General features: G+C 41.6%; 1 protein-coding gene across 1 annotated transcript in view; it reads left to right on the forward strand.

Moving 5' to 3' along the window:
• Positions 1-16,669, forward strand: part of sh3tc1 (SH3 domain and tetratricopeptide repeats 1) — a 29,450-nt gene extending 12,781 nt beyond the window's left edge. Inside the window, exons 3-19 of the mRNA XM_079695921.1 lie at positions 2,972-3,102; positions 3,556-3,661; positions 3,893-4,033; positions 4,615-4,813; positions 4,924-5,000; positions 7,189-7,384; positions 7,474-7,604; positions 7,944-7,982; positions 8,086-9,432; positions 10,039-10,179; positions 10,251-10,472; positions 11,066-11,246; positions 11,978-12,128; positions 12,288-12,410; positions 12,564-12,714; positions 14,943-15,139; positions 15,997-16,669. Of these exons, the coding sequence (XP_079552047.1) occupies positions 2,972-3,102; positions 3,556-3,661; positions 3,893-4,033; positions 4,615-4,813; positions 4,924-5,000; positions 7,189-7,384; positions 7,474-7,604; positions 7,944-7,982; positions 8,086-9,432; positions 10,039-10,179; positions 10,251-10,472; positions 11,066-11,246; positions 11,978-12,128; positions 12,288-12,410; positions 12,564-12,714; positions 14,943-15,139; positions 15,997-16,251 (3,788 nt within the window). The 3' untranslated portion in view covers positions 16,252-16,669. The remainder of the gene's footprint in view (positions 1-2,971; positions 3,103-3,555; positions 3,662-3,892; positions 4,034-4,614; positions 4,814-4,923; positions 5,001-7,188; positions 7,385-7,473; positions 7,605-7,943; positions 7,983-8,085; positions 9,433-10,038; positions 10,180-10,250; positions 10,473-11,065; positions 11,247-11,977; positions 12,129-12,287; positions 12,411-12,563; positions 12,715-14,942; positions 15,140-15,996) is intronic.
• Positions 16,670-20,948: the final 4,279 nt, after the last annotated feature.

The following is a 20,948-nucleotide window of genomic DNA, read 5'->3' on the forward strand; positions in this document are numbered from 1 at the left end:
ATTGATTATATCAATATGATATTTCACAAGGCAGCTATTAAAGCTGACCTTGTAAAACAAAAGCGGAAGCCTGTTAAAAGGCAAAACGCTGACAAATGGTTTGACCAGGAATGCAAGACCATCAGAAAAGACCTGAGAAAAATAGCAAATGAAAAACATCGGCAACCAAACAACCCAGCCTTACGCATTAGATACAATGACCTTTTAAACAAATATAAATGTACAATAAGGAACAAAAAACAAAATTATACCCACATGAAACTTGAGGATATTGAGAAAGCCATTGATCAAAATCAATTCTGGGATCTGTGGAGCAACTTCAACACAAAACAACCGCAAGCATTACCCATCCAAAACGGTGACATCTGGAGAGAACATTTTGAAAGTTTGTACAAAGACATACCAATAAATCTAATGAATTCAGATCAATGTATTACAAAAGAGAAACTCCAAACATTAGAAGAAACTATTAAAGACAACCAAAACCCCCTTGATTTCCCAATGACTTGGGAAGAGTTGACCACACAGACACAATCTCTCCGGCCAAGGAAAGCTTGTGGCCCAGACAACATTAAAAACGAAATGCTCAGATGCAGCACCCCAGAGATGCAGGGTACAGTATTAAAGCTGTTCAATATCATATTGCAGTCAGGATGTTTTCCTGACATCTGGTGCAAAGGGCTCATTTCCCCCATTCATAAGAGTGGAGACAAATCAGACCCTAATAACTACCGTGGCATCTGTGTCAGCAGCTGTCTGGGGAAATTATTCTGTAGTATTCTAAATAAAAGAATACAAGATTTCCTTAACCGACAATCCATCTTGAGTCAAAATCAAATTGGCTTCCTTCCAAAACACCGCACCACCGACCATGTATATACCCTTCACACTTTAGTTAACAAACATGTACACCAAACAAAACATGGTAAGATATTCACTTGTTTCATTGATTTCAAAAAAGCTTTCGACTCTATTTGGCACGAAGGGCTCTATTATAGACTTCTACATTGTGGTATAGGGGGCAAAATGTACGATCTGGTTAAATCAATGTATTTAGGGAATAAGTGTGCTGTTAAAATTGGAGACAAACAAACTGAATTCTTCACCCAGAGAAGAGGTGTTCGTCAGGGTTGCAATTTAAGTCCCACTTTATTTAATATATATATAAATGAACTTGCTGTTCAGTTGGATCACTGTGCTGCTCCTGGCCTCTCCCTCCTAGAGAGAGAGGTGAAGTGTCTGCTTTATGCTGATGACCTTGTTCTGCTGTCTCCTACTGAACAAGGACTACAACAACAGCTGGACATAGTAGACCAGTACTGTAAGAACTGGGCCCTGGCAGTCAATATGAAGAAAACTAATGTCATGGTTTTCCAAAAACGCCCCAGATGTCAGGAGAACAAATACCAGTTTACCATAAATAATCATATCATCGAACATAGTATGAGTTACACCTACCTCGGTTTAACCATAACAGCATCAGGAAGTTTCAACATGGCAGTGAATGCACTCAAAGAAAAAGCCAGAAGAGCTCTTAATGCAATTAAGAGAACATTTTATAATGTCCAAATTCCAATTAAAATCTGGCTCAAAATCTTTGATAGTGTGATCCAGCCCATTGCGCTGTACGGTAGTGAAGTCTGGGGTCCACTCAGTCACCAGAGCTATACCCGCTGGGACAAACATCCAACAGAGTCTTTCCATGCAGAATTCTGCAGATACATTTTACGTGTTCAGAGAAAAACACCAACAAATGCATGTAGAGCAGAATTAGGCAGATACCCACTGATCATTAACACTCAAAAGAGAGCACTGACATTCTTTAACCACCTTAGATCCAGCCCCCGAGACACCCTCCACTCCAAAGCCCTCCAAAGCCAAGAGCTAACCCCAGAGAAGAGTCCCCTATGTCAGCTGGTGCTGAGGCTAACTGCCCCCTCTCAGAGCCACTCTGACCAGTCTCTCAACAACACTGCTCTCCAAACACCAATCACAGTCAAACGCATTATAACACAATGTAAAGACAACTATTTACAACATTGGGAAGAAGAAACTAAAAGCCAAAGTAGATTAGAATGTTACCTGGCTCTAAACAGAGAGTATGAGCTGGCAGAGTATCTCTCTACTGTCAGAGATAGAAAGCAGAGACAGATCCTAACCAAGTACAGGCTCAGTGACCACAAACTGGCAATCGAAACAGGAAGACTCAAAAGATCCTGGCAACCAAAAGAGAACAGAACATGTGGTCACTGTACGACAGGTGAGACTGAGACAGAGATGCACTTCCTCCTGAAGTGCCAAACATTCAACGAAGTAAGGAGCATTTATTGGAACAAGTTGAACTCTGTAATCCCAGGTTTCAAGGAGGTTGATGACCTCTCAAGACTGAGAGTACTCCTAGGAGAAGGAGACAAGGCACACCTTGCTGCCCAATATGTATACACATGCCACAACCTGAGGGACAGTGAATGAGACTCACACACACACACACACACACACGTTGAAATGTAATTGTATCACTGTATATATATATCATCAATAATATGTAAAAATTTGAAATGTCTGTTAATGTTGTTAATTATTTTGTATTGTGATGCTTTGGCAACATTGTTTAATTTAACTTTCATGCCAATAAAGCCCCATTGAGAGAGAGAGAGAGAGAGAGAGAGAGAGAGAGAGAGAGAGAGAGAGAGAGAGAGAGAGAGAGAGAGAGAGAGAGAGAGAGAGAGAGAGAGAGAGAGAGAGAGAGAGAGAGAGAGAGAGAGAGAATTTAGAAAAAGTAAAAAGTTTCCCATCATGTGCTGAATAGTTTGATGTTTGAATGGTTCCTGCAGCTGAAATTAGGCTGAAGGAGTTAAATAAAGATATCAAATGTAAGTACTAGTGATTGAATGTTTGCAAACACCTGTGTGTGTAAACCCAGAGATCTAAGGGTTCCATGGTATCTGATTGTGTGTGTGTGTGTGTGTAGCTCTGCCTGTGCTGCTGGATGTGGTTGGGGGTCCCGAGAGTCTTCCTGCAGACGATCAGACACAGGAAATGCTGAGAGGGAAACTGCGCATTCTGCAAGCTGACAGCACCGAGGTCAACGCTCTGTTCATGGTACACACACACACACACACACACACACACACACACACACACACACACACACACACCTGGCATTTTACGCTGAACAAGAGTCCAGTTTCTCAACAAGTTATGAATGACTCGGTTTGTAAAGGCTGTCTGTCTGCTTGGTTTGCAGGACTGCTTCAAGTGTTGTGTTAAAATGGTAGCTTAAACATAAACAATATATATTCGAAACCCAAAGAATAAGTTATAAAATAGAAACGAAAGGAAATCTAAATCTTCAAAATAGTTTGTGATTACATTGATGCGACTGATCCTTGCAGATCAATATCCTTTCACTAGTTAATTTCATATTGGTTGTGGTTGACTCTAAATATCTGAATATCCAAAGAAACTTCTTAAGCCACTCCTTAATAATACATATTGTTTTCTTTATTATAGCTAAATTATACTACATTTTGTTTTCTCTCTCTCTGTCTACAGGAGCTATCTACTCATCTGATCTCCATCAACAGTGAAGAAAATATTATTTTTGTCACATTCAAAACATTTGAAGAAATATGGAAGTTCACCACATATTACACAATTGGTAGGTATTTAAAATAAGGCTAAAGTGCAAAAGAGAGAAATGTTATTGTAATTTTTTGTTGTAATTGTAGTTTTCATATTTCTGACCTACTGTATGGAGTACTGGGTAGTAATGATCATGCTAATACAGCTATTGCTGCTGCTAGCAAACATAATGCCAGTAGTTATAGTTCAGAAAGTGTGTTCAAGAATAGGTCTGTTCATAGTATCACTTCTTCCTCCTGTGCTGCAGGTTTCCTGGGTCGCTGTATGGAGGATCTGTTGTTAGACCAGAGGTTTCGTCTCAGTTCTCTGGAGGAGGACATCAGGATCCAGGTCTCCATTCAGGAGGAGACCCTCAGCCTGATATACAAAGGCATACTCATGCAGGAAGGTGGGGGACAGCACTAACAGTAGCTAATAGTGGCCTCTAAAAGTTGGGGAAAGTGGAAACATTACATACCCAAGAGCTGTAATTAAACCAGTGATTTTGAACCACTGTGTTCAACACCAGTGTGTTGTGAGAGATTGCCAAGTGTGCCGTGGGAAATTAACAAATTGCACTTAATCGGTCCCCAAAAATATTATTAAGTTGCTGCAGATAGTTTGTTAAGCGTCTGTGCCTTCAATGTACTGGCTGGCTAATGAAATACTCTTCCATGCCAGTGGGTGGCAGTAGGTAGGGCAATAATGATGTTAATTTAAGACAGTAGAATTAAGTGATGTCGATGGAGACAAACAGCAATGGATTAATATTTGAAGATGAAAAAGGCAGAACTGGGTCCTGGACAAAAATCGGAGTGATAGTCAACAGCAATACAAAATGAAAACGTGTCATTAAGTCACTTGAAAAAAAAAGTGAAGTTGAAAAACACTGATTTGAACCAATAATGATCTTTTAACAAATCACATGCAACGTACAATTTTAAATAAAGAAATATATGACATGCTGACAGTTCACATGGCTATCTTTAGGGTCTTTCTTTGCTAGCTGTAGCACCAACCAGATGTTCGACAGCTCCACCTCTGGAGGGGACCTGTACCTGGAACAGGGGGACATAGCCCAGTTCGAGCCCCCCTTCCTGGGCTCAGGGTGGACCATGCTCTGCCTGGCTGATGGAGGCAGAGGCACTGCACCCAGACCTGCTGTGAAGCCCGTCATGCCTTTTTATCAGTGAGTCACATTATGGGCTCAATACAATCTCATACAAGTACTGTATGTCTCACTGATCTGTGAACAAACAATAATAAATAAAGTTCTCACATGATACGATCTGTCCACAGGTGGTTTCTCAAATCCTGTGCAGAAGGCATTTTAGTTGGTGATGGGAAACCCTCCTGTGACTTCCCTCTGCAGTTTGGTAAGTGCAGTTTATTTTCCCTCTAAAAATAAGATAAAGAATCTGTTTGAATTATGAACACACCTTTATATTGAGGGCTCAATTTGATTATATACGGTAGCTGACTTGGGAAAAGGAGCTACAACAGCCCAAACACTACAGCTTCAGAAACAATGCAAGTATAAAACCTTTTTCTTTATTGCAGGTTTATTTTGGAATGCAGCATTTTGTATTTGCAGTGTTTCATTAATAGGCGCTTTCACACCGCAGCACTTTTCCCACAAAGGTTCATCAGAACTTAGTTCATGAGAACTCTTTAGTTCTCATGAACTAAATAACCGGAATAAGTTCCTGGGGAAGGATTAGGCAAATGAAGCCGCTGACGTCACTTCTTCTTCTTCTGCTTTGGGTTTACTGGCAGGCCGCAAACAACTTCACGGCGTATACTGCCACCCGAAGTCCCCGGCCGGAAGTCCCCAGAGTTGGGGACTGGCTTCTACTGAAGCCTTCCGAGTAAATCGCCAGAACGCCGACACCTCCTCATCTCCACCGCTCCCATGTTTTCTTTTGTGTTGCCATAAGTTAGTCTCTCCGCGTTTGTGCGCTGGGTTAATGCTAATGTTAATAATGTTAATGCGAGGATAATAAAATGGCGGCTTCACAAAACTTTTTGGGAGTTTTACGGGGCGTGGTTTTCAATCCGCCCAGCCAATCAGAAATAGGAAACTTTTTCTCCCAGGAAAGTCCCTGCTCTCTAGCAGGGACAGAAAAGGGGGTAAAAAGGTTCTCATTAACTAATTTTGGTTCCGGATTTTTTTGGTGTGAACGCGACGTTTCGGAACTAAAGTGGGAAAAGTACTGCAGTGTGAAAGCGCCTAATGCCACATTTTAAGTAAACCATGTGCATATTTTGTCAAGTTGGTGAAGATGTTTCTTAATTTAGAGGTCTTTTGGCACATTTGGATTTTCATATTTGCATTGTTTCTGAAGCTGCAGCGAGTTTCTCCTAAAGGGAGAGTTTTGGGCCGCTTTTGCACGTTTGTACCTGTCAGCCATACTTACATATTGCCTGAATCTTTTAAACGCGTTTCAATTTCTAACACTGGTATAATTTCAAGATGCCTCTTCTTTACTTTAAACTTTAATCTCTTTAGTATTTCTTTGAAAATGTTTGCCTTTTCCCCCTCTCTCCACAACTGAGATTTAAACTGCTTTTCACATTGGGTCTTCAACAATTCAACTGAGAGGAAATCCTCCTTCTGTAACGACTGTCCAACTGACATCTCAACCACTTTACCTGTACACACATCAACTGACACTTCAAGTCCTTTAAGGCCACAGATTTAAAAAAATTTGACTCCAAAAAAAACTATTCAGCACTGAAAAAACTAAAACATTGACTTCAACAAATTTAACCTAACTGTATTAGGTTAGTTGAAAGCAATAATATTAGCCGCTTTCACACCAAGTACTGTGCCGTACTTAGTGCCGGCACTTAGTGCCCCGGCACTTAGTACCCCAGGGCACTAAGTACCAATCGCATTCACACCAGAGTACTTTTCCTGAGAGAAGATTACGCAAATGAGCCGCTGACGTCACTTCGTCTTCTTCTGCTTTGGGTTTACTGGCAGGCCGCAAACAACTTCACGGTGTATACTGCCACCGAAAGTCCCCGGTCGGAAGTTACTTCCGAGTAAATCGCCAGAACACCGATACCTCCTCATCTCCACCGCTCCCATGATTTTTTTGTGTTGCCATAAGTTAGTCTCTCCGTTGGTGCGCGGGGATAATGCTAATTCTAATAATGCTAATGCCAGCAAATACAATGGCGGCTTCAAAAAACGTTTCAGGGGCGTGGTTTGCAATTTGCCCAGTCAATAGAAATTGGTACTTTTTTGGTAATTTTTTGGTACCACCTCTCTAGCAGGCACTAAAAATGGGGGTAAAAGTTCCCGGCACTAAGTACTCTTTTTGGTGTGAACGCGACATAAGGGGTACTCACGGAACCAAACGGGAAAAGTACGGGGAAAAGTACTCCGGCGTGAACGCGCCTAATAAGTTGAGCCTAATATTCTTTTATTTAAACTTAATATTATTGCTTTCAACTAACCTAATACGGTTCAGTTTTTTCAGTGAGCTCTTCTGAATACTCCACTGTACTTTATTGTAATAAAATACAGTGGCAATTTATTCAATCTCTTTTGTTCAGCCAGAGGAACCTGTCTTGCCACAATGGAGTACGATGCTGGGGGCCCAGATGAGCTGAGCGTGGCCCCTGGTGATCGCATCATCATCGTGGGACTTCTGGTGTCTTGTTTTGAGTGGTTCACAGGGAGGAAGGAGGCCACAGGAGAAGTGGGTCTGGTGAAGACAAGCCTGGTGGAACCCTCCACTGACATTACCCAGTGAGTTTACCAATATCACAGAGTTAGCTGTTGTTGAATTGATTTGCAATAGAGTAAAATATCTTGTTCTTACGTGGTCACCTTTCCAGGTCAGAAGATATTTTTTTGGATGGAGAGGAAAGAACACTCTTCAGTGTGCAAGAGGACAAAGTCATAGAGGAAACAACTGCGTTACTGCAGAAGAAATCCCAAAATGATACCGGTCAGAAATACAAACTTGGTGAGACAAAAACGCTGCAAACTCACAGGTCAAAAACCCAACAAGTATTCCAAGCAAAGTAATAATGTTGTCATTGCCTATAGAAAAACAAACACCACTTAGCCAGAAGGCTTTCATCATGTAGATGACATACATGTTTGTGTCAAATGTCATGGCAATCAGTCAGAAAGTGGTTGATAAGGTTCATTGAAAAATGTTGGTAATACTGAACAAAATCTTAAGGAATTGTCAAATATCAATAGGATTCAATCAGACTCATACCATGTCCAGATAGACAGTTGTTGAGGTTTCACTGGGTTTCCTCATTCTCTTTTTGTACTTTGTTTTGTTCAATCCCAGATACGATGAGTTGCCAAGACGCTGAGAAAAAAAAATCACGTACGTATTGACATCTACAGTAAATGTGATGTTAATATATCTACAGTAAAAGTCTTGTCCACTCTGTATTACATATTCTCTATTTCTGATTTTCATTTTGCAGTCGGCACTTCAAGCAAATTTGACGCTCAGACTGACCTTAAGAGAAATATTCAGAGGATACTTGATCAGGGAAAACACTCATCACCAGGTCCCGTAGTGACCGTTAACGGGACTCTAAAGGAACTGCACCTTGCAACAGAATCAAAGAACCCCATCCCTCCGTGCTTCATGGTTCACCCAGTGGTCGAAGGAAACACCAATACCGAGAACTTCATCCCCCTCCTCTCTTTACTGGAGGGACGAGACTACAGAGCAGAGTTTGGTGTCCTGTATGGACTGGGTTCAGAACTCCTCGCGTCCTCCATCTTCACCGGCCACTCGGACGAGGATGAGTTGATTGCCTTCCTGGGTGTTGCTAGGGAAACAGCCAGGAAGAAGCGACTCTATTGGCCGCATACTCGGTTGTGCTTTCTGTTGGGTAAGCTTTGTGCTGGGAGGTTGAAGTTCAGCCAGGCCCGGGTTTACTTGGAGGAAGCCCTCAGCGTGCCACGAGAGGGCTTCACGGACCTCAGGTTGTTGGCCAGCATCTACTCAAGACTGGTTCCCATTTACCTCCTGCAGAAAAATACTGAGAGTTTCTTTGCTCTGGCCGAACGACTCGTTGCCTTGCTATTTGGAATCCCAGACTGCCTGGCATATTTAGAAGACAACTCCGCTCTTAAATACATCCTCAAGAAAGCTGTTCTATCTCACAACCAAATGGCGGAGGCCCGGGCTTGTTACCAATTGGCGAAGCACCACTTGACTCATGCTGAAGGATTGCGAGTTGTTCCTTATCTTGAAAGACTACTTGTTCTTTCTGGTGAAGCTCAAAGGACTTGGGGGACCTCTCCCAGTCAGGAGTACCTCACACTGGGAAGGATCTACAGCGAACTCCAGCTCCCCCACCTCAGTGTCAGTTCAGCCAGGAGAGCTTCTCTGCAGCCCTCTGCTACACTGACAGACTGTCTCAGCAGCATGGCACTAGCTATGGACAATGTCAACAAACTGTATGAGTTCACAGAACAGGAAGAGTCCATCCCACCTAAAGTGGCTCCATATTTACACCAAGCCCTTCCTTCTATCCAAGGAGAAGGAAATGATCGATACCATGTTCTGGGTCATCGGATTACTGTTTGTCTCAGCCAACTGTTTTGCAAGAACTCAATGGTTGGACACGCCATCTGCCGCATGCATACTCTGATCAACAACAACGGACCCTCACTCTGCATCTCCGTCCCAGAAAGAAACAGTGCCCTCATCTGGCTGGCATGGCTTCACATTGACAATCATCAGCCAGATGTTGCTTTGGATGTCCTGGATTTGGTCCTAGCTTCCATGCCAGAACACTGCACGACCCCTCAGGAAGGTCTGTGGAAGTCTTTATGTGTTCAAAATAACAGTCAGAGGGATTGAGAGGGGGCAAGTAAATATTTCTAGTATCTAAGGAGCAACTTACAATTTTGAACTACAGTCAAATACATCATTGTAATTGTCATTGTTCACTGAAACCAGCAATCTAGCACCTTGCTAACAAACTAAGCTAGTCTTAAGATTGATGAACATTTTAATCATTGCTTTCTATGAATGATTGCCCTGGTATTCTAGCACTATCTCTGAGGCTAAAAGTCGACTGTGCTTCCTGATGTCCTTTTCCCTATTTAGTCCACAGAAAGGTATTGGATCCTTAGAAAAGTTATTACTTAACAGTGATTTAGATTTTGCAAAAGTACTTCCTGGTTAAACATCCAACCAAAGGAATTGTTTAACTCCAATATTTAAATGCTATCATGTGCTGCTCTTTACTCATGCACAAAGCAGTCACAGTATAGGTTTGAACTGAATAAATGTGCAGACTTTTTAAAGATGTGTCTTCATTAAAAAACAATAATCAGTGTGATGGCAAGGCAAAAACCGATTTGAAAACAGGCTATTTCCAAACAGCTGAAGTAAATGTCTCTAATTTAACACACAGGTGTGGTCCTCAACATGCGTGGTGTTGCACTTCGATACATGGGTGACCTCCGGAGGGCAGCAGAGAGCTATCAGGCTGCTGTGGACATCTGCCAAGAGTATGAGGACATGCCAAACTGGGCTGTAGCTCAGGCTAACCTAGGTAAGATAGAATAAACTTCTTGACACATGAATGGACTCTGGTTCTGTGGGTGACTGTTGTTCTTCTTGAAGGGCTGTTGTGTCTGAAGGCTGGAGCTAAAGGACTAGCCCAGAGACACCTGACAGAGGCTGTGCAGCTCTTCTCTGAGCTGGAGGAAGGAGGGCATGAGGCTGACTTCATCACCGTGCTGCTGGAGCTGGGTCAGCACTATGTGAAGCAGCAGCAGCTGGACTTTGGGAAAGGATGCTACGAGTGGGCTCTTCTGCTAGCTATCAACGCTAACCTGCTAGACTGTAAGTATAGACACCAGATTCAAGACTTTATTGTCATGTGCACAGTAGCTACAGCGTAGATATTGCAATGGAAAACTTAAGTCACAGGCTCCTCCAACAGTGCAACATGAATATATATAGGACATAAAACAAATACAACAGATAAAATAGTGCAAGAGAATGTTTAGAAATGTTTTTAGAAGAGTCTATAATTCAAGTACATGGAATATATATATATTAGATAAATAATTTGCAAGATACAAACAGATGAATGTTTATGAATGTTCTTTAAAAAGTTCATACAAACACGTTGTTTAGATTTTGCAGAGGCACTTGCTGGTTCAACATCCAACCAAGGTTTTATTATGATTTGTGTCTTCAGATGAATTGAACTGCAGTACAGTATGTAAATGCTATTATGTGCTGCTCTTTACTAATTCACACTGCAGTAGCACTGTAGGTTTGAACAGAAGAAATGTGCCAAGGCAAAAAATGATTTGAAAACAGCCTATTTTAAGTAAAAGTCTTTCATTTAACAAAAAGGTGTGGTCCTCAATATGCATAACGTTGCTCTTCGATGCATTGAACTGAACTGGACTGTCCCTCGTTGCCAGGCCAGCTCTCTGCGACCCGACACCTGAGCCTTCTGTACGGGTGTGAGAGCCCGGACCAGGCCCAGTGTATCGTCTACAGCCAGCACCAGGTGGCGCTGCTGCAGAGCACAGGGGACCGGGGCCAGGAGGGGGAGGCACTGGAGGCCATCAGCCAGCTGTTCCTCAACCTGGGCACAGAACGGTGTGTGTGTGTGTGTGTGTGTGTGTGTGTGTGTGTGTGTGTGTGTGTGTGTGTGTGTGTGTGTGTGTGTGTGTGTGTGTGTGTGTGTGTGTGTGTGTGTGTGTGTGTGTGTGTGTGTGTGTGTGTGTGTGTGTGTGTGTGTGTGTGTGTGTGTGTGTGTGTGTGTGTGTGTGTGTGTGTGTGTGTGTGTGGAGCTAGGGTTAGGCTCATTGGTCTGACCTAACGTTAATCTTTGCCCCTCTCAAAGATGTATTTTTGAAAATGCATGATCAAAAATATTTTTATTACATTGCATACCTACGGTTTTATGCTACAACTTATATATTTTTGATAACAAAGGAAATTCCTTGTACTGTATGTGTAAACATAGTGGCAATACACCTGATTCGGATTCTTAAAGAAGTGGATACACACAATGACGATGTGCTATCATTTTAGCAATATATTCTCTCCTTTGTAGCATGTACAAATGAGAGAATAGTTTGCACTGATTATGTGTTCAAAGAGTCTTTTTTTTTATGTAACAGAAAAATATGATTTTTTTTTCAAGTAGGGAATACACCATTGTGAGCAGTAAAGCCATTCATTTCGTTTTTAGATGGCTTGAGCAGTTTCCTTTGAAGTGGGACAAATATTAAATACATTTATCATCAAAGCTGTTGGTTTGAATGTATCACCAAAGAGTTTAAAGTTTGGAGAAACAGAACTAATCAACTTTTTAACCTTTTCAGGGCCTACAGGGCGGCTCTCGACTACACCAAGACCAGTCTGGGTATCTCCATCGATCTGGGCTGCAGAGAGAAGGAGGCGTACGGCTGGCTGCAGGCGGGGAGGATCTACCACCTGGTGCAGCAGACGGAACTGGTGGACCTGTACGTTCAGGTCAGAAATCACAACTATTAAATGTCTATTAGTAACAATCTACGAAACATTTTACAGTCAACATAATACTTAATATAGTACAGGTTATTCCACCCAAAGAATATAATATCGTATTTTCTCAAGTAAATGGAGAACTGTAATATTTGTGGTCGTTGTCAGGTAGCGCAGGATGTCGCTCTGAGTACAGGAGACACTCAGTTCATCCTGAAGCTTCTGGAAGCTGCAGGAGACATTTTCTTCAACAGCAGCAGGGACCGGGACAAAGCCATCACCTTCTACAGGGTATGGTCTGAAATAAATCGGAATTGATTTGAATCACATTTTAGCCATTAAGGTTAGCCCGTTCGCTGTTACTGTAGGACTTTTATTGTTCAGAAAGATAATGGAGTTACTGTTAAATAGATTATAATAGCCTGTGTGTATTCCACCCTGCAGGACCGCGCTCTGCCCGTCGCAGTGAGGAGCAATAGTGTCCGCTCCAGGCTGAGGCTGTGTAACAAGCTGACTGAACTGATGCTCAGTCTCAAGCTGTATGGAGAAGCTGTGGAGTTCGCCCAGACTGCACTGGACATCAGTATCACACTGGGTACGGAACACTTCAAAAACAACCTTTTTAAAATGTCTATAGGTTAGTTTAGGATTGTAATTATAATAAAATGTGTTTTTAAAGCCAGATATATTCATAATACTGTCATCCACCTGCGATATTATTTATGAAATACTACTACTACTACTACTACTACTACTACTACTACTACTACAGTATGCTAATTGATATAGCAGTTATATTACATTTTTGTTGTAGTAGTTAGTACTAAAACACAAAGACCTCAAATAACTAGTAAAGGGAATTCATTATTAGCTGAGCTTTTGTACTGCTATCATAAAGTGTATGTCATGCCGTATTATTTTATTTTAGGAATAAATAACATACAGGGGATTTAGCTAATTTTAGAAAATTGTGAGTAGTAGAGCTTAAAATGTTAAGTTAAACCTTCTGGTGGCATGAACAGCACATCTAAAGGCTTCTATTTTAAGTGGTGTTCAACGGATTGAATGACAATTGTTTAATTTATATTGAGGTCTCTTTTGCAAATGGAAAGTTAGATTAGATCAGATTAGAAGCATGTATTGTCATTATACAATGAGAAGAGTAAAGCTACTCCTTTTAACCCTCCTGTTGTTTTCGGGTCAAATCTGAGCGATTTACTACTTTCCTCAATCATAACTTTTCTGTTTTACATTCGATTGCATTAAGGCTTTATGATATCCTTCACAGTAGATATTTGAACATATACAATTGCTGATCACCACTTTCATTGCATTTTGGATGATTTAGTCAACTTTGTAACACCCATGGAGTTCCCGGTCAAAAATGACCGCCATAAAGAAAAGGAATTAGTAACCATCCGGATCAGATAAAACACAAACACCCACACACACATACTCTAGATGTCCCCTTATGTGCCCATCCCCCCATGTGAATCACACCTGGCACACGCAATACATGTTCAGTGTCTGTTCTTTGTATATTTACTGCAGTTTTTCATGTATACAAGTTAGGGTTGCAAAATTCCTGGAATTTTCAAAGATGGAAACTTTCCACGGGAATTTATGGGAATAAACTGGGAATTTTCTAAATTGAAGGTTGGCTCTTCATAGGGAACTTAAATATAGTTGGGGAAAGTATATTTGAGCATAATCTTGACTAAAACAAACAGATGCAATTCAAGTACACTTGGCTTAGCTATTGCCTTGGCTTTGGCAATAGCATGGCTATTGAGACCACACAGAGGTTCGAAACAGGCTCACAAATGTGAGAGTGGAAACGCTGGTTGGCATTCGGGCAAACCTAAGGCTCTTTGAGCCGGACACAGAGCCATCCTCAACAAGGCTGGACAGTGACACTGAAGAGGAAGACTCAGAGTTGGATGTTGATGAGGCCCAGGAAGAGCCCGTTGACTGAAAGGGTAAAAAATGCAGAGGATTGCTCGAAGGAAGATTTGCATGTTTAATGGGACTTTTTGGAGGGAGAAGGGCTCTTTTCATTTAACATTTTGAATGGGACTTTGTGGGGATTTTTGGATGGGAGGTGCATTTTTGTTCATTTTTTAATGAGTGGGGTTGGGGGGGATGAGTAACATTTAACTCAACATTCCTGTTTTCGTTCTTCAATTAAACAAATAATTGTTCAATAAAATAATTGAAACTTGTTCTGTTCTACTTAAAAAATATATATATTTTGAAATGTCATGTTTTTTTGTTTAATTTTGGATCGAATATTTCCATTTCCATTTCCCCATCTTAACTTCCCATGGAAAATGTCCGCCCCTTTGCAACCCTAATACCAGTAGTCTGATACAATATTTACAGTTTGAAAGGGTTTTAAATGACATTTGGTGATGATTAATGGTTTTTGTGTTAATATAATATGAGTTAAAACAGAACCGGTCAAATTTGACTGCGAACACCAAACTAAGGGGGGGAAAACGAAGACGATAGGAGGGTTAAGGTGCCATCAAAACATTCAGAATAGACAACATACATCAAAGACACGCAGCATTCATACATACATAAGTGATCCATCGTCTGGGGACAATGAATGCTATCAGCAAATGTAATGCTCATTGGATTAGATTTGTGTGAAATAATTACATTTGGCAACCACAAATTCTTATGGTATTGTAGTTGGCAAATAGTTATTTGATATCGGAACTACTTAACTGATACAAAATTGAACTTACAAATACTGTGGCAGTTCAAAGCCATGTGCTATATCTGAATGATTAAGTCTACCTTTGGTTCTACATAAAGGTGAAAGTCTGAATGAGCGAGTGGCTCACCACCGCCTGGCCTCCCTCTTCCACCGTCTGGAACAGTTTGAGCTGGCTGAACACTATTACCTGAAGACCCTGACCCTCTGTACAACCCCTCTGATGTTCGATGAAGAAACACTGTACTACGCCCGGGTGTACCAGACACTGGGGGACATCATATTCTATGACCTCAAGGTAAGAGATTACAGATACATTTTTTCAAAATGATATCCCTGCCAACATGCGAAATGGTGTATTTTTGACTTTTTATTAGAAGTCATAATAACCAACCCTAAACCACATGTTTACTGCCACCAACGTGCAGCATCATAGTTTGAGGATAGTACAGGTCTACAAGATGCGTCATGTCCAAGCATCCATATGTGACGAGTTGGTAATGACAAAGGATGTGATTGGGATTCAAAGAGGGTCATTTACTTACTCACCTAGTTTACTTCCTGAGATCAGACCTGAGGCCCTGTACTAACCAGGACTATTTTATTGTCAGTTTCCAAGCTGGTCTCCAATACACTCAAGAGTTACTTGGGTGTTGTTCAGAGTTATAACATATTTTCAGACATAAATTCGTAAAATAAACCGACTTTCAACATATGAGGACATGTTTTTTTCAAAAACAACTTCCTGTTCAAAGACAATACTTAGGTTGTATACTTATTAGGTCCTACTTATCCCAAATAGGTAGGAGAAATTAAAAAGTGCATACTAAAAAAAAGCTTGGGCTTCAGGAGGATAAGGAAGCAAAAAGCAAATGTGGATGCCATTGTGTTTCCTTTATCTGTAAATCTCAGGTTTCTTCTTCTTCATATGCTTCCTTGATATGCTGTGTGACCAAAAGCTACAAAAAAAGTATACAGTGTGTCACCACATTGCCACCACAGTCATGTCCAGTGAAATTAAGAAAATCTGCCAAAAATGGGGCAGCAATGGGGCATCCCAAGTCTCAAGCAGTCTTTATGAAATACAAAGACCATTGTCACTAAATGACTCATGAAGGGCTGTTACCACCCTACACTTTGCTGTTCTCTCCACAGGACCCTCATGACGCTGCAGGCTACTATCACCTGGCCCTGGCTGCAGCCATGGATCTGGGCAACAAGCGGTCCCAGCTGCAGCTGTGCACCCGCCTGGCCACCATCTACCACAACTTCCTAACCGACCGGGAGCTCTCGCTTTTCTTCTACCAGAAGGCCAGAGCGTTTGCTGCCGAGCTGAACGTGAGGAGGATCAACATCTCTCGGGATCAGCAGCTTAGCAGCGCCTCGCAGTACAAGGCCAACGGACCATAGGGAAGGAAAATCTAACATTTTGCAAAATGCAACAAAAACTTTTGCAGATGGCTGGATGAACAGTTTTTCTGTACGAAGAAATTGTTTTATGATAAGCCTTGCATTAAGACTGCAACACTGACTTTGATCCCAAAGGAAAACCATCTTCAAGACTTTGTGGGATAATGATGTCCATTCTAATCATCTATATTGTGGAACCGTGCATGCATAAATTCATATTTCTGAAATCAACTTTACTCAGGTTTTTCTTTGTTAATCCACAGGGAATAAATACATTTTGTAGTGTTGTCACGATACCAACATTTTGGTTTCGATACCGATACCAAGTCAAGAATTGCGATTCCGATTCTTTTTCGATACTTTTCTTTTATTATTTTCATGATAAATAAAATTGTAGTTTATCTGTGTTTTCTTACAACATGGTCTCTTCTTCATGCTTGAGTTTATGTGATTTCTTCGATAGTTAACTTTATATTTTATTAACATGTAATAGTAGGCTACAGTAATATAAATAATTATTATAATTAGGGCCCGAGCACGATGTGCTAGGACCCAACGGCGTCCTAGCACGAAGTGCGAGGAAACCTATTATTGGTGGAATTATTAGGGCCCGAGCACGGAGCGCTAGGACCCAACGGCGTCCTAGCACGAAGTGCAAGGAAACCTATTGTTATTGGTGGAATTATTAGGGCCCGAGCACGATGTGCTAGGACCCGACGGCGTCCTAGCACGAAGTGCGAGGAAACCTATTGTTATTGGTGGAATTATTATTAGGGCCCGAGCACGATGTGCTAGGACCCAACGGCGTCCTAGCACGAAGTGCGAGGAAACCTATTCTTATTGGTGGAATTATTATTAGGGCCCGAGCACGATGTGCTAGGACCCAACCGCGTCCACACACACACACACACACACACACACACACACACACACACACACACACACCCACACACACACACACACACACAACCACACCTACACATTGTAAAACAAACACAAACAGCTCCTAAAGCATAACTACATATCAGGCTACAGCCCTTGTATATTTTATTATGTGAAGCACTATATGGTTTCATGAAAAATATCTACTGTTTATTGGTAGATATCTCCTGAAGCCTATAAATAAAGTGTGAAATGTAGGCCTGTTACATATATTATTGAGTGATATATATTATACACACTGTTCTGCTTTCTGCACTGACCTCAGCAGCTGTTCTCACTGTAAACATCGCCTCACAATGAAAGCATAACCTAACATCAAGGGGAGATGTGATTAGTGAGTAAACAAACAAACGGTAAAGGGCAGAAAGTCTGATGCACATTTGATCATCTTGAATAACTTATCACAACTGGAACAGTTTGCAGAGCTGTGCTTCGTTGACATCCAGCCATGCGTCCCGCCTCTTTTAAACATCGCTGTTTGCTGAAATCGTCTCCGGAGAATACTTCAGTGTACCCTCGGTTATAGCTCCTCCAGAGACACTCCTCTCTCCTCTAAATCAATGTATCCTCGGTCACGGCTCCTCCAGACAGCCTCCTCGATGATCGATCCTCGACGAGCCTTTAGAGAAATGAGTTTTCCTTCCAGACCGCGCGCCGACATCCGTTTCAGGGTTGCTGCCGGAGGACCTGGGAGTCTGGGACGCGAAATTAGAGAAATGACAAACGGCTCATTTCCGAGGACTCGCGCGCGTCTGCTTGACGCCGGGACGACCGGCCGCCCTCCCCGACAGGCGCACGGACGCGAGGGCCCGCTCATCACTGCGCGCACAAGTGCGACCGCAGTTTTAATTATTATTATTATTGTTATTATTATTATTTTTAGTCACCATCTTTCCTGTTTTTGAGGCCTTTAGGATGCTGACAAAGTTGTATAATTTTGCACGGACGCCAGGTCCGGTAAAAATTGCAACATTCTGGAGTCAATGGGTTAAAATATTCCAACGTGCTAAATAGCGCCACCTATCAAAATCCCATTTCGGAATACATTTACAAAGTCGCACCGTAACTGCGAATGAACTGAAATGTTGCACATATCCGAGTGGACCTGTTCTACAAATAATCTTCTTGGAACCCTAAGCTCCACCTAAATATTTGTCTTCTAAATTAGCATAATGTTCAAAACAGTTAAATATTCACTTAAATTTCAATTTTCAGTTTTTCAACACCAAACTTCATATCCTGCATTGGTGGAGGGTTTGACACATTATAGTAGACAATGAGCATGTTAGGACGATAAATATTGCCGCTGTCAATCAAAACGTACTCTCAAAAAGGCGGGGCTTAGAAAGAAATGCTCATAACTCATCAACAATGTATCCAAACAACACAGATTTCGGTAAATAGGTTCAAACTGTCTTGGGGAATAGGCACACTAAAGCATTTTCATTTTGGACTATAGGGGGCGCCAAAAACACCATCAATTTATAACTCAATAGCGGATGGACTAATTATCTTTATTTTTTTTAGACATACTCTCAGGGTGACTACAAACTCAGATATAAAGTGTCGCAAAAAAATCAGAATGTGGGCGTGGCCTATACATGTTTTTTAAATTGCGATAGCATAAAATGAGGTTCGGACGCAAAACTTGGGACACACGTCAGAACCCACAACCTTTTCGAGAATGTAAAAAAAAAACGTAATTATTCAAAAAAGCTGCTCACTAGCGCCCCCTATTGTGTGGTAGTCACATATAGTTTCTTAGAACTTCACGATATTTGGCACAGACATTCCTCATGAAATTGCAGACATATTTGTAAATAGATTCCATTAGCCCCGCCCCCCAGAAAGTCGGCACTTTTGAAATATGTGCGTTTTTCAGCCATTTTAAGCACATTCTTGCAAACTGCTCCTAGAGGAATGATCGGAAAAGTTCCAGTCCAGGAAAAGTTCAGCCCCTATCCAATATGATGCCAAATTGAGAAGAACATTTTTGATAGCTCAATCGTGGAGGTCGTAAGCTAACAGCGAATACACAATTTTTGACGATTTACATGTCGCAAATGACTCCAAACTACTCCAAATTACTCAAATATAGTTGTTCCAATATTCACGAAACCCTATATCTACATTACTATTATGATTGCACACATCTTTCAAATTGCTTTCCATTAGCCCCGCCCCCCAGAAAGTCGGCCATTTTGAAAGATGGGCGTTTTCCATGCATTTTAAGCACATTCTTGCGAACTCCTCTTAGGGGAATGATCGGAAAAGTTCCAATCCAGGACAAGTTCAGCCCCTATCCAATATGATACTTAATTGCGGAGCACATTTTTGAAAACTCACTCGTGGAGGTCGTAAGCTAACAGCGAATACACCATTTTTGACGATTTACATGTCGCAAATTGCTCCAAACTGTTTGCATATAGTTTTTCCGATATTCACGAAACGCTGTATACACATTGCTATTATGATTCACACATATTTCAAATTGCTTTTCATTAGCCCCGCCCCGCAGAAAGCTGGCCATTTTGAAAAATTGGCGTTTTTCATGCATTTTAAGCACATTTGTGCTAATTCGTCATAGGGAAATGATCGGAAAAATTCCAATCTAGGGCAACTTAAGCGGATATCCAATGTGATGCAACAATGCGAAGGAATAGTTGATCGCTTGAACATGGACCTCGTAAGCTAATGGAGAATGTACCATTTTTGATGTCACATGCTACCTTAAAGGGAACCTAAAATCAGGGCTGCAACGGATTTGATACATGCGGATTCTGATTTGCACCTCTATGATGTCACAGAGGTGCACTCCACCTGTATGGTCAACTCCCCACCTATCAGGGGAATGAGAGGTTGCAGTGGCATGGCAACAGCATAGCAACAGCATGGCGACAGCATAGTAACATGACGCTTGTGCCCCGCCCCCTCCTTTGCAGGGGGGGGGGGGGTGTCAGCTCCAGCTCATGCAAAGACAGAGCTGGAGTGAGGCAAAATGAGGCATGGCTAAAATGCATGATCTGTTTGGTATTTTGAAAAATAAAACTTATAAATATACCTTATATAGGTATGGCTCTTCAATATATTATTCAAATATAGCATGATAGGACCCCTTTAAGCTACTGAGACCCGCCTGTCTGCCTGCACCTTCCACTCACTCACTCACACACACACACACACACACACACACACACACACACACACACACACACACACACACACACACACACACACACACACACACACACACACACACACACACACACACACACACACACACACACACAGTTGGGGCAGAATCTCTGCTCCGCGCCGTTCCTATATGAGCGGGTTCTCAAAAGAAGGAACAATTCAAAGCAGCCAGGATAAGGGTTAAACAATAATCTGCTTTAATGGCAAAAACATACAAATACATCACCTAATTCTACCACCGTGTGAGACACGTCTCAGGAACGGCAAGTCAAAAACAAGAGCGCCGATCTTCAAAATTATGTGTGTGTGTGTTTGTCCCTCTGCCCTTAGGCAGATCCCCCAATCAATGATTTGGAGTCATGACAGAGGACTCTTTGACAGGACACATACTCATTCCCCCTAAACATCTTCAACACACACATCCTATCATGTATCTTATCACACAACAGTCACCTGTTTTTCTCTATGAAAGCCATATTTGTAAATATCCAAACGCCATCGTCCCATGACAGTCACCGCATCAGTCAACCAACATAAGTTAATTGTTCTTGTGGCTTAAT

This window comes from Notothenia rossii (assembly GCF_949606895.1).
Source record: "Notothenia rossii genome assembly, contig: scaffold_62, whole genome shotgun sequence".
NCBI classification, from domain to species: Eukaryota; Metazoa; Chordata; class Actinopteri; order Perciformes; family Nototheniidae; genus Notothenia; species Notothenia rossii.